This window comes from Oenanthe melanoleuca, chromosome 9 (genome assembly GCF_029582105.1).
Source record: "Oenanthe melanoleuca isolate GR-GAL-2019-014 chromosome 9, OMel1.0, whole genome shotgun sequence".
NCBI classification, from domain to species: domain Eukaryota; kingdom Metazoa; phylum Chordata; class Aves; order Passeriformes; family Muscicapidae; genus Oenanthe; species Oenanthe melanoleuca.
Genome location: NC_079343.1, coordinates 3,680,336 through 3,696,888, shown reverse-complemented (window position 1 = coordinate 3,696,888; position 16,553 = coordinate 3,680,336). Strand labels below are relative to the sequence as shown.

At 59.0% G+C, this 16,553-nt stretch overlaps 1 protein-coding gene across 4 annotated transcripts in view; it reads left to right on the top strand.

The window, feature by feature from the left end:
* The window catches only part of KIF1A (kinesin family member 1A), a 40,983-nt gene that overhangs the window by 19,742 nt on the left and 4,688 nt on the right, over positions 1–16,553 (top strand). The window contains exons 19-44 of one of the 4 annotated variants that reach the window (XM_056498581.1): positions 68–151; positions 261–441; positions 522–594; positions 844–937; positions 1,030–1,178; positions 1,317–1,495; positions 1,583–1,720; positions 2,502–2,759; positions 6,050–6,168; positions 6,250–6,335; positions 6,618–6,756; positions 7,348–7,516; positions 7,845–7,935; positions 8,301–8,419; positions 8,547–8,602; positions 8,924–9,032; positions 9,227–9,293; positions 9,383–9,467; positions 9,760–9,865; positions 11,778–11,804; positions 14,658–14,772; positions 15,009–15,142; positions 15,285–15,346; positions 15,457–15,602; positions 15,855–16,067; positions 16,216–16,293. In XM_056498581.1, the coding sequence (XP_056354556.1) occupies positions 68–151; positions 261–441; positions 522–594; positions 844–937; positions 1,030–1,178; positions 1,317–1,495; positions 1,583–1,720; positions 2,502–2,759; positions 6,050–6,168; positions 6,250–6,335; positions 6,618–6,756; positions 7,348–7,516; positions 7,845–7,935; positions 8,301–8,419; positions 8,547–8,602; positions 8,924–9,032; positions 9,227–9,293; positions 9,383–9,467; positions 9,760–9,865; positions 11,778–11,804; positions 14,658–14,772; positions 15,009–15,142; positions 15,285–15,346; positions 15,457–15,602; positions 15,855–16,067; positions 16,216–16,293 (3,077 nt within the window). Of the gene's footprint in view, positions 1–67; positions 152–260; positions 442–521; positions 595–843; positions 938–1,029; positions 1,179–1,316; positions 1,496–1,582; positions 1,721–2,501; positions 2,760–6,049; positions 6,169–6,249; positions 6,336–6,617; positions 6,757–7,347; positions 7,517–7,844; positions 7,936–8,300; positions 8,420–8,546; positions 8,603–8,923; positions 9,033–9,226; positions 9,294–9,382; positions 9,468–9,759; positions 9,866–11,777; positions 11,805–13,217; positions 13,242–14,657; positions 14,773–15,008; positions 15,143–15,284; positions 15,347–15,456; positions 15,603–15,854; positions 16,068–16,215; positions 16,294–16,553 lie in introns of all 4 variants that reach the window. The other 3 variants (XM_056498582.1, XM_056498583.1, XM_056498584.1) reach the window with 3 other exon arrangements.

The following is a 16,553-nucleotide window of genomic DNA, read 5'->3' as shown; positions in this document are numbered from 1 at the left end:
ATGCAGGATTTATCCTTCTGTTTCCCCTTACCTTCACTCCCCTCTCCCCCTCCTGCCATCTCCACAGTGATAGTGACCCTGGAGCCCTGTGAAGGTGCTGACACCTATGTGAACGGCAAAAAGGTGACAGAGCCCAGCATCCTGCGCTCAGGTGGGTCCCTGGTGGGGCTGGCACACCAGAGCTGCTCCACCCCACCTCCCTCCCTGCCAGAGGGGCCCTGCACTTGTCACCCACGCCTTTCCCCCACCACACGCCGCAGGGAACCGCATCATCATGGGCAAGAGCCACGTGTTCCGCTTCAACCACCCCGAGCAGGCTCGGCAGGAGCGGGAGCGGACGCCGTGCGCCGAGACCCCCGCCGAGCCCGTGGACTGGGCCTTCGCCCAGAGAGAGCTGCTGGAGAAACAGGGCATCGACATGAAGCAGGAGATGGAGCAGAGGTGAGAGCGTGGCCTGAGCTGCTGGCAGTTGGGTGTTGGCTTCCAGGCTGGTCATCCTCTCCTTCCCTGTTTGCACCCAGGCTGCAGGAGCTGGAGGACCAGTACCGGAGGGAGCGGGAAGAGGCAAATTACCTTCTGGAGCAGCAGAGGCTGGTAGGTGGCTGGGACACTGCTCCTTCTCAGGCTGCCCAGGCATGGCTGAAATCACCCTGGCAGATGTTTGTGTGGGGTGGATCCGTGTTCTAAAAACAAGGCAGATCTGTTTTTCCTGGAGTTGTCACCATGAGCACTGACCCAGAGGAGGGAGGAGGCTGTTCCTGCAGGAAAGAGGAGTGTGATGTGGCAGCATGGAGGAAGGTCACACCGGTGGGTTGCATCACCTCTCCTCCTGTTTCCCCCCAGGACTATGAGAGCAAACTGGAGGCTCTGCAGAAGCAGATGGATTCTAGGTATTACCCTGAGGCAAATGAGGAGGAGGAAGAACCTGAGGATGAAGGTGAGGGCTGGGAGCTCTCTGTGGGAGCATGAAGAGTGAACCGTGGGTCAGTGTCCTGGTGGTGGGGTGACTGTCCCTCCTTGTCCCCACAGTGCAGTGGACAGAGCGGGAATTCGAGCTCGCCCTCTGGGCCTTTAGGAAGTGGAAGTGGTACCAGTTCACCTCCCTCCGTGACCTGCTCTGGGGCAATGCCATCTTCCTCAAGGAAGCCAATGCCATCAGCGTGGAGCTCAAAAAGAAGGTGGGTGGCTGGGCTCCTTTCTGGCTTGCTGCAGCACCCACAGCAGAGAACAGAAGTGCTGAGGAGAGGTCTCCAGAGGCAGCACATGAAGCCTTCTGCCCTGCCAGGTGTCTCACCAGCCCCTCTGCCCCTCTCCAGGTCCAGTTCCAGTTTGTGCTCCTCACAGACACGCTGTACTCGCCTCTCCCTCCCGACCTGCTGCCCCCTGATGCTGCCAAGGACCGGGAGAAGCGGCCGTTCCCCCGCACCATCGTGGCCGTAGAGGTGCAGGACCAGAAGAACGGGGCAACGCACTACTGGACCCTGGAGAAGCTGAGGTGGGTGAGAGATGGCTGTGCTGGGAGGGCTGGGGAGCCCACAGCCCTGTGTCTCACTGCCACCACGGGCACCCCCTGTCCCTGCAGGCAGCGCCTGGACCTGATGCGTGAGATGTACGACCGAGCAGCAGAAGTGCCTTCCAGCGTCATCGAGGACTGCGACAACGTGGTGACGGGCGGAGACCCTTTCTACGACCGCTTTCCCTGGTTCAGGCTGGTGGGCAGGTGAGCGCTTTGGCTCCTTCCAGGCGTGGCTGGGGCCCACAGGTGGCCCTGCAGGAGGAGGGGCTGCCCACCGCGCACGGGGCACTCCGGGGTGACGCTCTCCTCCGTGCCGGCTGCCAGCGCCCCGAGGGACCCACGGGCTGCTGGCAACGCTCCTGCTGCCTGCTGTGACCCAGCCACGGGCTCCAGGCTGGGGGGCGAGGCTGCCCAGCAGGCAGGCAGCCCGTGCCGGTGCGAGCTCCGCCGCGGTGGTGGCCGTGTGTCCCCGTGCACGCGCTCTGTCCGTCTGTCTGCACGGTGTGTGCCGCCTGTGTCCGTGCTTCCTGCACGCCCGGTGGAAGGGGGCAGTGCCAGCTGTGAAGATGGGCCACCCTGGAGGAGGAAGGCTGGGGCAGGGGGAGCAGGGGGCTGAGCTGTGTGACCTGGAGGCGTTCCCCTGTGCTGCAGCACGAGGAGGGTTTTTCTCCAGCAGCAGGGGTAGTGGCGAGCCTTTGTGCCACCTGCTCTGTCCCTGCGCTCCCTGCAAAGCCACCAGAAGGAGTCCCCAGCATCCACATTGGTTCCATGGGTTGCTCTTTTGTCTGGCTGTTGGTGGCTTTAGAGATGCACCAGATGGGCAGGTCTTTGTTCCCAATGTCCCTTGATTTAAGCAGACTAAAAACCCACCCCAAAACCTAACCAAGAAAAAACAAAACAAAACAAAAAAAAAGCAAAATTCCTGTTCTTTCTGTTTGGAACAGCTGGTGTTAACATGTCTTCTATCTTGTTGTACTAACCTTAGTTCAGATATCTCTGGCTGCAACAGCTCTCCTCTTTTCAACACATGCATGAGCGAGCGCATGGCTGATCTCACCCCCTCCCCTACCTTCTCGAACCCCGACTCCGACATCACCGAGCCTGCTGACGAGCAGCACCAGGGGCAGGAGGAGGAGGAGGAGGAGGAGGAGGACCTGGAGGAAGACATCTTTCCGGAGTGCCCGCTGTGTGATGGCCGGGATCCATTTTACGACCGCTTCCCCCTGTTCAGTTTAGTAGGAAGGTTGGTGAGGTTTTAGGAGAGCATGCCGGGAAGGACCTAGCTCTTTCGAATGAGGGAACTGCTTTTGGACACGGCATCCCGGAGGTGCGGGGGGTTTGGGATTGCCGCCAAGTGAGGAGGCTCCCGCTGAGGTAGGGCTGTGACAAGGACAGGGATGGCAGGGATGGTGCCTTCCTTCATGTGGGCAACTTTAGGGGAGACCCCCTGAGAAGGGGAGCTCTGCTGTGTCTCCAACCAAAGGAACCAGGGGAGCCAGCTGAGGGTTTTGGTTCTGGGTGTTTCTGTCCCAGCAAGGATCAACTCCCACCCAGCTTGGGATGACCCTACGGTGCTCCTGACAGGGGGCACACAGGCACTTCAAAACCCTCTGTGCCTCTGGCCCTGGCTTGGCTATCCCAGCTGTGTTGGTCAGTCTGAGCCCCCCTGAATTTGGAGGCTTGGATGTCCCTATGTGGTTGTGGGGGATGAAGCTGAGGGGAGTGAGTGGAAGGCTGGGTGCAGAACAGAGTGCCAAAAGCAGTGTTTGCTCTTCCCAGCTCTAGCCAGTGCTTGGCTTGGGATACCTGCCAACTTGGCATAGGAGATGTCCAGGGAGGTTGTGGGGACCTGAGTGTAGGCTCCAGCTGCTCTTTAGCTGGAGCCAAGGACAAGAAACTTTGATTTCTCATACCTGTTGGCTGGAGACCCCCTTGGGCTCCATCAGCCCCCCAGCTGCCCCACACCTGGCTGTGCCCCCAGACCTGGAGCCATCTGCCCATACCTAGAACGGTATGAGGAGCTGCCAGCTTTCTCTGGGGTTATCCCAAGGGAGCTGTTCTGAGAGCCTGTGCCTCAGGCAGGGGTTCCCTGAGGTTCCTTCCTCGGTGTGCCAGAGCCAGGCAGCATGGTGGGAAGGAGGGGCCAAAGCAGGCAGAGAGGGTGGAGGTGGGGTATGAGTCCTGCAGCCTCAGACCGAAAGAGCTGGGTTCTTCCCCTTTTTATTTTATTTTTTCCTTTTTCCTTATTTAAAAGAAAAAAAAAATTATCAAAACAGCCCCAGAACTCTCAAGGGCACCTCAAAAAACGAAATAAGGCCCTGTTGCAGCAGCCCTACTCATGGGGATGTGTTCCCCAGAGCTTGGTGCCTCCTGACTTCTTTTGAGTCTGCCCTGGGTTTGGCTCCCCATGCAGCAGCTCTGCCGGCCACATTTCTTGTGAAGTGTGCTTGGATTGGTTTATGATTGGATCCTTGTCTTTTATTTCCTTTCTTTCTGCCTTTCTTCCTTTCTTCCTTCCTTCCTTTCTTTCTTTCTTTCTTTCTTTCTTTCTTTCCTTCCTTCCTTCCTTCCTTCCTTCCTTCCTTCCTTCCTTCCTTCCTTCCTTCCTTCCTTCCTTCCTTCCTTCCTTCCTTCCTTCCTTCCTTCCTTTTCTCTTTCTCTCTCTCTTTCTTTCTCTCTCTCTTTCTCTCTCTCTCTCTCTCTTTCTTTCTCTCTTTAATTTTTTTTAAATTTTGGTTATTTTAAGGGGTTTTTTATTCTTTTTTTTAGCTGCTGGCTCTATCTCTTCAAAGCTTTAGCAAAAATTGGGGTTATTTCACTTTTGTCTTCCTTTGGAAAGGCTTTTCTTTGATCTGAGCATGCCATCTTTGCACCTCACCAATCTTGTGGTTAGTGTCCCTGCCCTCCTTCCTCTAGTGACACACTTGTCCCCCTCCTCCCTGCCTGCCCCTTCCCACTCTTCCCTGTCCTCCCAATCCTCTGCTTCCACTCCAGCTGCCCTGTGATTTCGGGTGGGTGGGCACACCCAGATCCCTGTGCTTGGAGAGTTCCCTGTGCTCACAGGGCTCTGCCCCAGGCACCAGGTCCTGCTGGGAAGCCCTGGCATGGTCTGACCACTCGTTTGCAGTGGCATCTGAGAAGAGATGGGTTGAGACGGGCCCATCAGGAGATCATGATTTGGCATCACCTGCTTTCACAGTCCTTTGAGTCCTGTGGGTGGAAAAAGCCTCGAGGAGCAGTTGAAGGTCACTGGGAGTCACCAGAGCAGGGGGGAATCTCTGGACTTGGGGGTCGGGGTGTGAGTGCAGGGCTGCAAGAGCCCCATGGGCACTTTGGGGTGCCACTGAATATGAAGATTGCTATGAGGCTGGGATGCCCTGAGCAGCGCATCAGCCTCCTGGAGATGCAGCCCTCATGGGAGCCTCCTGAAGCAGAGATGGCCAGCCCCCAGCTCCATCCCACCCCACTGCACTTCGAGACGCTGGCAGGTGCCCAGGGAGAGGTGCCAGGCACCCCACACCCCATCTTGCTGGACGTGGTGCTGCTAGCTCACACCTTTTGGCAGGGAGCTCAGTGCCAAAGGTCACCTGTCACTGCAGAGGGTACAGCGTGCCACCATGCCAGAGCTGGATGACCATTGGAAGCTGGCAGTGAGGTGCAGGGAGGCAGCAAGAGGACCCAAAACGCTGGAGAAGCAGAGAGCAGTGGCCTGACAGGAGGTGCTGACAGAGACACGGGGCAGCCATCGGGTTGGATCTGGCGTGGCACCTCGCACGGTGACCTGGATGCTGCAGAGGAGAGCAGGGAGGCTCAGACCTGCCAGGCCTTGTCCATCCCTGGGACATGCTGGCAGGTGGCCCTGGACCATGAAGCCATATGTGTGAAGGGATGGGGAGGGGGGAGCCACAACCTGATGCTGCCAGCCACACCGTGCAGCCTCCCTCCCAGTGGTCTCCAGTGCTGCGGGCAGAGCCAGGGCCATGAACCCCCAGCAGGTTCACCTCTGGAGGGCCAGGACCTTGTCCTCTAACCTCCTTCACTCCTGACAGCCTCCATCTCCCCTGCCACCCTTCCTTCCCCCTGTCTTGCCCCTGTCCTCCCCGTGGTGACTCTGCAGCTGCCCCCCAGTCGTGTTGCAGCACCTCCTGCCCAAGTTCTGCAGCTCTCTACCACAGCAGGTCCTCTTGCCCTACGGCTTCACGGCGGCACCGGCGCAGCCCTCTCCCCTCCTGCCTGCCACGGAGGTGCCAGTCGAGAGGTCTGCGGGTCTGCTGTGTGCTGTGGTGCTGTCCATGGCGTGTGCCACCCTCCTGCCCACCCTCCTGCCCATGGCACGCTGCCTGCCCGCTGCCCCAGCCCCTCGCCTGGCCCTGGCTGCCTTCTCTTTAGTTTTGCTTTGCAGCGCTGCGGTGGCGCCCTGAGCAGTGACCTGGGACCCGGCCGCTGCCGGCCACGCCAGCCGTGCCTGGGCACTCAGGGGTGGGAGCAGTGACCGCTGTCCCCCCTGTTGTGTGTCCCCCCCTTCTCTGGCAGGGCTTTTGTCTACCTGAGCAACCTCCTGTACCCCGTGCCCCTGGTGCACCGCGTGGCCATCGTCAGCGAGAAGGGCGAGGTGAAGGGCTTCCTGCGCGTGGCTGTCCAGGCCATCTCAGGTAGGGGGGAACCCACCCCCACAAAACCTGCCCCTTGCACCCCTGCAGCCTCTGTGCTGGCTCACCCCATCCCTCCCCCAGCCGATGAAGAAGCCCCTGACTATGGCTCTGGTGTGCGGCAGTCGGGGACGGCCAAGATCTCCTTTGACGACCAGCACTTTGAGAAGGTAAGGTGGGGCTGGCTCTTGGTGGGTGCCCATGGACCCCAGATCCCTGTCTGCCACCTCAATGCATCCCCATAGGGACCCCCAGGCTCCTAGAGGTGGAGGGAATGTGGTTTTGGCCCACCAGGCAGAGCAAGGTTTTGGGCACTCCCCAGTGCATCCTGCTCTCTGTCCCAGGGGTGGGAGAGGAGAGCTGGAGGTGCCTGGGTGATGGGATGCTGGTGGTGGGGCAAGCAGGACCACCCTGGGGCCCAGCAGCACCCCTGAGCTGCCCTCCTGGCACAGTTCCAGTCGGAGTCGTGCCCAGCTGTGGGGATGTCTCGCTCGGGGACCTCTCAGGAGGAGCTGCGCATTGTGGAAGGGCAGGGCCAGGTCAGCGACGTGGGTCCCTCTGCTGATGAAGTCAACAACAACACCTGTGCAGGTGAGGAGGTGTGACAGGCACTGTGGGGAGGGCTCCCTGCACCCTTCCCAGCACTGACAGCTCACTGCTCCAGTGGGGGCTGCTGAGACAGAATCACAGTCAGGTTCAACCTATGTCCTGACACCACTTTGTCAGCTACCATCACCCTTTTCTTAAATACCTGCAGGGACTGACTCCACCACTTCCCTGGCAGCCCCTTCCAATGCTCACCCTTTCTGTGAAAAATTCTTCCATTCACCCCTTCTGTGAAGAATTATTCCTAATCTCCAACCTAAGCCTTCCCTGGTGCAGCTCAAGACTGTGTCTTCTTGTCCTGTCACTGGTAGCCTGGGAAAAGAGACCGATCCCCAGCTGGCTACACCCTCCTGTCAGGGAGTTGCAGAATGTGATGGGGTCTCCCCTGAGCCTCCTCTTCTCCAGACTAAACACCTCTAGCTCCCTCAGCTGCTCCTCACAGGGCTTGTGTTCCAGACTCTTTCCAGCCTTGTTGCCTTTCTCTGGACATGCTCCAGCATCTTAACATTGCTCCAAAATGTTCCTAACACTGAGACAAGACACCCTGCCTTGCTAAGGGCCTCCTTCTCCCTGCAGTGACCCCAGAGGATCTTCTTCTGGACAGTCCTGAGAAGCCTGCATCAGATGGGCCACTGGAGGTGGCTTTGGACCACCTGAAGCTGGGCAGCATCTTTACTTTCCGAGTGACAGTCCTGCAAGCCTCCAGCATCTCTGCAGAATACGCTGACATCTTCTGCCAGTTCAAGTGAGCCCCCAGTGCCCCCCAGCCCTGCTCCTTCCACCAAGCTCCAGCCATCACCTGGGGGCTCGTGGTGAATTTGGGAAGTTTCCTCTGAGCCCTTGGTGGATGAGGAGGCAAAACCAAAGGCTGTGAAATCTGCCCAAGCACTTGTTTAGTCACTGGCAAAAGGCAAGAACAGACTCCCATCAGCTTCAGGGAGTCCTGTGCCAGCCAAGGGTGCAGGCAGCAGCCCCAGGGGGAATAGGCTCGTTGTGGTCCCTTGCTTTCAGTCCCCTCCCTGCTCCAGCACATCCCCATCTCAGCCCCTGAACAACCCTCCTTCCCTCCACAGCTTCATCCACCGCCACGACGAGGCCTTTTCAACAGAGCCCTTGAAGAACACGGGACGAGGGCCACCCCTGGGCTTCTACCATGTCCAAAATGTGCGTACCCCTCTCCCACCATGCCTCTGCTCCTGCAGCTGCTGGGGTCCTGGGCTGGATCCTCTCCCAGGGAAGCAGCTTCCTCCTGGCTTTCCCAGCCCCTCACAGACACCCAGCTAAGCCAGGCTTAGATGTGGTGGACATGCAGGAAAAACACCAAAAGCCACTGTTGTCCACCTGAAAAGGCTGGGATTTCACTGCAGTCGTCTTGGTGGGGAGAGCATCCCTGACTGGGGGAGGAGTGGGTGAGGGAAGCAGGGAACTGAGTCTTACACCCTTCCACATCCCAGGTGCTGTTGCTGGCTCTATCCCCTTTCCCAGCTAAGCTGCCCTGTCAGTGGCTCAGCAGCTCTTTTCTCTTCCAGATCGCTGTGGAGGTGACAAAATCTTTCATCGAATACATCAAGAGCCAGCCAATTGTGTTTGAGGTGTTTGGCCATTACCAGCAGCACCCCTTCCCACCTCTCTGCAAGGATGTCCTGAGGTGGGCACATCTGGGCCACCCCCAGCCCCTGGCTGTGCTGCTGGTGCTGCCTGGGGACCCAGGTTGGCCCCAAGGCTGGGTTTGGGGGTGTCTGGGGGTGCTGTAACCAAACTGGTTCTTTCTGCAGCCCACTGAGGCCATCCCGACGCCACTTCCCCCGTGTGATGCCACTCTCCAAACCAGGTAGGGAACCCGGCCTCCTGCTCCTGTGCCCGTGTTGGGTGGGTGTCCTCCCTTCCCCAGTTAGGACCCCAGAGGCACCACAAAATGTACTAGCACTGGAAAGCCCTAGACACTCATTTCCAGAACACCCAACAGATGGAAAGCCCCCATCTCACCTGCAGAGCAGCAGGGAGGAGGTTCCTTGCCCTGGGTGGTGGTTCCTTGCCCCTGGATGAGGCCTGAGGTCCTTGCCTGCTCTGCCCTTTCCCTGCCATCACACACCTCATTCCAAGTGCCAGCAGCAGGCTCAACCTCTCACCTGTCTTTTCTGACCCACTGCAGTGCCTGCAACAAAGCTGAGCACCATGACTCGGCCCACTGCTGGCCCCTGCCAGTGCAAGTACGACCTGATGGTCTTCTTTGAGATCTGTGAGCTGGAGGCCAATGGAGAGTGAGTCCTGCTGGGAGCGGGAGAGGGAGAGGGAGAGGGAGAGGGAGAGGGAGAGGGAGAGGGAGAGGGAGAGGGAGAGGGAGAGGGAGAGGGAGAGGGAGAGGGAGAGGGAAGCAGTGAGGGATTTGCCCCATGCTCAGCACCTCTGGGCAGGCTGGCAGGACTCTGTGTCATGCTGCAATCCTCTCTTCCAGCTACATCCCTGCTGTTGTGGACCACCGTGGAGGCATGCCATGCCACGGAACCTTCCTCCTTCATCAGGTACTCTCTGCCCAAAATGCTGTCCTAGCTGACTCCTGCTGGGACCTGTGTTAACTGCTGTCCCTTCTCTCTGGCCTTGTGGCTCTCAGGGCATCCAGAGGAGAATCAGTGTCACCTTGGTGCACGAAACGGGCAGCCTCATCCGCTGGAAGGAAGTCCGGGAGCTGGTTGTGGGTAAGCCAAGCCAGCCCCCAGCCCACTGAGCTCCCAGGAATACTCTCAGACCGTTTCTTGCCCACATTCCCATGTTCCCACATAAAGCTTTATGCCTTATCTCCCCTCCTGCCCTGCAATAGTAAAGCAGGTGACACTGTGTGGGCAGGACACCTCAGCCCCTGCCACCATGTCCAGGAGCTGGACTTTGGTGCTGAATGGCCAGGGGGGTGCAGGGGGGTCTGCCTTGATGGGGACCCCCACAGGGCCACTGCTGTCACCTCAGAGTGAGCACTCTGTGCTGTGTTTGCAGGTCGAATCCGGAACACCCCAGAAGCAGACGAGTCACTCATCGACCCCAACATTCTGTCCCTGAACATCCTCTCCTCCGGCTACATCCACCCCTCCCAGGATGACAGGTGCGTGATGACTTTTTCCTTGCTCTTCCCCTGCTGTGGTGAGGGGTGGAGGGGTTGAGTAGCAGCCCCTCTCTGCCCTGGAAGGCTCTTGGCCCTTCTGCTGACCCACTGCTGCCTTGAGGAAGGGTTTTTCTGAAGCTGCACGGGGCCTTGGGGTACAGTGCTGCAAACCCTCTTCCTCCTCCTCCCCAAGGCCTTGCTGTGCTGGGGAGGGCACTAAAGGGAATTTGTGTGTGGGTCCTGCTCTCTGGTGCTGGCTGTGATGGGCTGGCACAGGGAAACAGCTGGTGCTGGTGCCAGGAGGATATCCCAACTCCATGGCTAGAGGGAAGGGCTATTTGTCCTGTGTCCCAGCAAAATTGCTGGAAAGGCCACTTGGCACCCGTGGCAGATCTCTATCTGTGTGTAAGTGATGCAGGAAAGCCATTCCCATCCACTGTGGGGGACTTCAGGGATGTCCATCCCTTCCTCCCTATCCCAGGGGGCTGTCATAGAGCCACAGAGTGTCTGGGCTGAAAGGGACTTTAAAGATAATCACATCCCAAACTTCCTGCTAGGCAGGACACCTTCCACTAGACCAGGTTGTTAAAGGTGTTCCCACTGTAGGTTTGGCAGAGTGTGAAAGAAGCAGGACCAGAAGATTTTTATCTCTAAGATCTCCCTGTGTGAGTCCTGCAGAGGCAGGAGGAGTCATGGGTATGGAGGGCAGAGCTCTCCTCTGCACTGGTGGAACTCGGGGGACTGGTGGGGGTCTCTGGCCAGAATGTGTGCATGCAGGCAGCTGTGACAAGGCAGGGATGGTTGTTACCAGCACAGGGAGCAGCAGGACTGGTCCTTGGCTGTGTATGTTGTGGCCACTGGTGTAGGAACATCCCCCAGGAATGGGGACTACTTCTTCCTTCACCTGCTTTGTGATCACCACTGTCCCAAGGAGGCCTGTCCCAAGGCAGAGTGTTTTTGGGGGAGTGATGGGGGGTCTGGATAGGATTTGGTTCCCTGAGCACTTTCAGGGCAGCTCCTGGACATGGCATAACAACCTGCACAGAGCATCTGGGCAGCAGAGGCAAATCCTGGGTCAGCATGTGTGCAAGTGTCAGACCAGGAGACTGTCACAGCCTTGGGACAGAAGGAGGCCAGATGGGGATGGTCAGATGAGGAGGGCTCAGCCCAGTGGAGTGGTGGTGGTGGCTTTTTTGCTGGGAGCTGGGTGGTTGTGGCACCCGCGGGCTCTTGGGGCTGCACAGTTTTCTGTCAGCTCCTGATCTGTTTGTCTGGTCCCAGACCCAGCCATATGGGATCTTCAGCATGCCTAAGGCAGCCTGGCAGGAGGGACGTGCCTCCTGCTCTGCCTCCACCCTGTGAGTCCTGCAGGACAGGGGGACACGGCTGGGGCTGGGGGGATACTTGGGGTGTGGAGAGAAGCGTGGAGACGGGGGCACAGAGCGGTGCACATCCCATCTGTCCCACATCTATTCCACGGAGCCTGCCCGTGGCGAGGCAGGGGGAGGAGGGGGCGTCTGGCTGCAGTGCCCCCCACTTCCACTCCACATACAGACATGCATGCTTCACCCTGCAGCTGCGAGGACAGGCAGGAGGACGGCAGAGAGCAGAGCCATGCCCACTTCACCCTCCTCCCAGCCGCTTGCGCTCCCCGCTTTGCTGCCTTGTGCCACGCAGCCTCCATTGCCTGGAGCAGCCCTGGCTTCCCCTCTGCAGCCTCCCCAGCGCCCCGGAGCCACTCAGGAAGAGGCTGGGAGAGTGGTTCAGCTCTCCTCAGCACGCACCCAGCCCTGCATCCAGCGCCCAGGGCGGAGGCGCGGGGGGCAGCGCCTGGTGATCCCCCTCGCTTCCCTCAGCTGCTGCTGCCCATCTGAGCCCACACTAACCATGTGATTGTTTTGTGTTTTCGCAGGCAGTTTCTTGATTCGGATATGCCTAGGTATTATTTGTTTCCATTGGTTTTTTTTCCACCCCTCCTTCTTCTCTCCTTTCTTTCTTTCTACCCCCTTGCCTCGGCACGCTCACTCCCGCCAGAGGCAGCACTTGGACATCCAGCCCCTCATCCCTCCACACGCCCCATCCCTCCTCCCTCCCGCGCTGGCACCTCTTGCTCACTCGCCCCCTTTTGCTGTTCGTTTGGGCCACGCTCTGGCTGGCTGCCGCTCCCCTCGCACGCCTGCGTCTCCATTGCCTGATTTGGATTTTATTCTTGCTTTTCGACTTTGCTACTCTCCCATCTTTTCTGCCATCTGGCACCGAGCGTGCCGGTCCCTCCATCGCCTCCTGCCCCAGCGCCAGCACAGCCCCTGGTGCTGCTTGGAGCAGCTGCAGGGCTGGTGAGGACAGTGGGAGTTTGGGGGCTTGTCCTGCCCTTTCCTGGGCAGCTGGTGACGATGGCAGCGCTGCAGTTGGTGTGGCAGCTGCTGCCCGCCCTGTGCACGGCTGTCCTGTGTGTGTAGGTGCGGCATATGGGCAGCACCTGTGTGTCTGTGCAGGTGTGACAGCGGGTGCACAGACTGCTGTACCCCTGTGTAAAGGGACAATGGCTGTTTGGGGACTCCAGGCTTCAGCTGAGACCTCTGGGTGAGCCTGGCATATGCGTAAGAGATGCCAGATTTGTGGATGTGCCACCAGCCTCTGGATGGGAGCATTGTTGAGGCCTCAGGGAGGGGCCCACCACTGTGGCCCATGGCAAAAGAAGAGGGGCATGTGCCTGGGAGACAAGGGATGGAGTGTCCCGAGTCCTGGCACGTAACTTTGTGCCTCCTCCCTACAGCCACTCAAAGCTGGCTGTGCTCAGAGATGTTCAAGGGCAGAGCTGTCCCTGCAGCAGCATTCTGTCCCCTCCCAGGGTGCAGGAAAGTGGATACAGCATTGATCCAACCCCCCCACTTCTTGAGAGATGGGTTCACACTGGGCTGCCTATGGTCTCTCAGCACAGTGATGCTTTCCTTGTGGGCCAGGGCATGGCCAAGAAGTCACCTGCTGTGTGAGTGCAGTGGGATATCTCATCCCCCAGCTAGCACTGTCCCAGGGGACTGCACTGGTGGGAGCTCTTTGCCCTGGGATGGTGTAAGGGCAGAGTTAAGGGCATAGGGAGTATGTGTGCTTCTTTCCCAGCTGCTGGACCATGAGGAAAGTGGGAGGCAGAGGGTTTTCACCCAGGCTGGTGAGCCTCTGTCTGCCCTCGCTGAGCTCCTTTTGGTTCCCATTGTGGGTTCAGCTAGGCTGGAGCTGCCTCGGCCAGCGCTGCTATTATGTGCGAGTCCCTTCAAGAGGGGCTCTTCTGACCTGTCGTTTTTCTGTGTGTGTACATGTGTGTGTTTGTCCTTGGGTCACCTTCCACTTATAGCATTTCGCTGGGAAATGACACTAGGTATTTCACGCGCACCTGCTCGGTCTGGTCCTTCCTCCTGCTTTTCTCTTTTCCCCCTTTGCCTCCTCCCTTTGCTTTTTGCTCTTTCTCCCCGCCCCTGAGGCTCCTCTTTTCCTCTTCCTCCTTGAGGAGCCCTCTTTTCTTAAGCAACCCATGTCTGCAAAGCAATCCTTCGCCTTGGCTGTGTCTCACGCTGGTGGGGTTTTGTATTTTATTCACCTTTTGGAAGCGTCTCTCCCTGTGCTTCCAACATGGGGGAAATTGCAGTCAAGAACCTCTCCCTACTCCCGCTGGCTGCCCTGGCTCTTGTTAAAATTGCTCCTCAGACACCTGGATGCTGCTTCAGGGATGTGCTGGATGTTCTGATTGAGATATGGCTGAACCATAGTTTCCTAAGGATGCTCAGGCAGGAGCCGGGACCGCAGCAGCTCTGGGTGGTTTTGGGGAGTGGGTGTACCACAAAGCCAAGGCTGACCCGGGAAGAAGCCCAGGAGTGGGGCAGGGGGTGAAATGGGGATCCCCCATGCTCTATCACCAGAGCCACTTCCTGCTTCCTCACCCTCAGTTGCTCAACCCAAGGAGGGCAGCTGCCACTCTTGATCTGGGTGAGCTGTGCCGTCCTCTCTGGGATCCTGTAGGCATGGGTGAGTGGGACCAGCTGTCCCCTGCTCCTTCTCCCAGCCTGGGGGCCATGGGAAACACAGCAAAGGGGCCTGAGGCAGCAGAGTGGGAATGGGGCTGGCAATGAGGGTAGAGCAAGAGCCAGGGGAGACAGCCTGACAGGGGCCAGCCACCAAATCATGGTCCCCAGCTTCTCACCGGGGCCCAGGGCTGGCAGGCAGGGGCAGCCCTGGGGAAGGGGACCTGGCTGGTGGGGGGGCCTGTGCTCCCAGAGGTGGGCTGACAGCACACTCCTGGTGCTAGCATCCTCCCTCCTTTCCCTTCTGGCCATCATTACCCAAATGGCTACAGCTGCTCCTGGAGGGACTGGGAGGTGCTGTGCCCCAGGCTGGATGGTGGGGACTGGCCTGGGTGCACTGGGGGTGGCAATCCCTGCTCTGAACACAGGGGTGGGGCATGAACCCTCCTTTGCCCTCCTCTGCCTTCCTAGCCTGCTCTGCCTTGCCTGCACCCCATCTGAGCCCCCCACTCCTCCTGCAGTCCCTCCTCCCCAGAACCCCGGTCCATTGGCCATTTCAAGGGTGCCGTGTCCTCCTCCCACCATGCCTTGTGCCCTTTGCCTTGAGCCTGTGTCCTCTGGAGTGGCTGTCCCCATCTGTCCCCACTGCGCATGCATGTCTGTGTGTCCTTGCAGGCCTGCTGCAGCGCTGTGGGGGGGACAATGACATCTCCTTGCTCGCCTGCCAGGGGTTCCAGGGAGGTTGTTTTACTGGCCCTGTTGGGTTTTTTTGGCAGGACTTTCTACCAGTTTGAGGCGGCGTGGGATAGCTCCATGCACAACTCGCTGCTGCTCAATCGCGTTACCCCTTACCGGGAGAAGATCTACATCACCCTGTCAGCTTACATCGAGGCAAGGACTTTGGTTGGGGTCACTGTACATCAACAAAGTCTGGTATTTCCCCTGCTCTTGGGGTGCAGCCAGCGTGACCCCTTCCTTAGCTAGTGCTTATGGGGTGCAGGGTTCAACCTGGTGCTTGGGGGCCATGTGGGACCCCGGGACTGGAACCTGCTGGGCTCAGAGGTGGGAGAGACCTGCTGTGCTGCCAGCCTGCAGCACCCCTGATGCCTCCCTCTGTCCTACTGCAGATGGAGAATTGCACTCAGCCCGCCGTCATCACCAAAGACTTCTGCATGGTTTTCTACTCCCGGGATGCCAAACTTCCTGCCTCACGCTCCATCCGCAATCTTTTTGGCAGCGGCAGCCTGCGGGCTTCTGAGAGGTACCAGCATGCTCCTGTTGGGGACAGGAGAGCTATCCATAGGGACTGGAGCTTTTCTAGGGCATCCCAGCAGCCTGGCTAAATAAACTGGGATGTGGGGATAGGACAAAGCCGGTAATGCTTCGTCTGTCTTTGCTCACAGCAACCGCGTGACAGGAGTCTACGAGCTCAGCCTCTGCCGTGTGGCTGATGCCGGCAGCCCAGGTGGGTGCCACGCCTCTGCCCAGGTATTCAGCTGGGGCAGGGGGGCACAGCCAGGCCTTTGGGTTAGGGGCTGTGTGTCTGTCCCCCCAGCTGTGTGTCTGTGCCCACAGGCATGCAGAGAAGGCGCCGGCGTGTGCTGGACACCTCTGTAGCCTATGTCCGGGGAGAGGAGAACCTGGCTGGCTGGCGGCCCCGCAGTGACAGCCTCATCCTTGACCATCAGTGGGAGCTGGAGAAACTCAGCCTTCTGCAAGAAGTGAGAGTCTGGGCTAGAAATGGGCTGAAGTAATGCAATTCTCAGCTCCACTGGTGCTGGGGGCATTCCCCACCCAGGATAGCACAGCCATCTTGGTTGTGGGAGGAGGCAGGAGTTTGGCTGAGCTGGCAGTACTCCTGTGCATGGCTGCTAGCCACAGCCCAGCACAGCCAAAGCTAATCAGCAAATGGGGTTAAGGGGGCCTGGGTATTGGGGCAAGGGCCACCCCTGAGCCTGGGTGCCTGTGCCCAGGTGGAGAAGACAAGACACTACCTGTTACTGCGTGAGAAGCTGGAGACAACGCAGCGCCTGGGCATGGAAACCCTGTCCCCCTGCTCCAGTGAGGATTCTGAGTCCCGAAGCACCTCCTGCATCTCCTCCCCGCTCTCTGCTGATGGGGCACCTGAAGGCCGCACCTCTCCCCCTGAGACCCCCAGCGAGAGGCAGAAGGAGCTGGCTGTGAAGGTAGCATCCTGCAGCAAGCCCAGCTTGCAGGGATGAAGCTGGGAAGTGGCTTCCACAGGGTGGCTGGGGGTTGTGGCTGGAGAAAGCCCAAGAAGAGTGGGAGGTGGGATGTGTCTCGTGGCCCACTGTCCTCCTCCTCTCTCTGCAGTGCTTGCGCCTGCTCACGCACACCTTCAACAGGGAGTACAGCCACAGCCACGTCTGCATTAGTGCCAGTGAGAGCAAGGTACTGCTGCTGCCCCAGGCTCTGCTGGGCTGCTGGGCCAAGGGGGATGTGGGGCTGGCAGAGGAATGGCTGGGTGGGGGCCAGATGGGCACTATGACACAAGTCATGCTCCTAGGGGTCTCTGCCCCTCTGCTTGCTCTGGTTTTTCCCAGAACTGGTGGCTCTCAGGACTGTGCCAGGAGAGGAGTCTGTCAGCCAGGGGTCTTGACTCTCCCTGTCTGAGCAGGAGCCTGATCCTTTGCATGTGCCTGGCTTGGCAC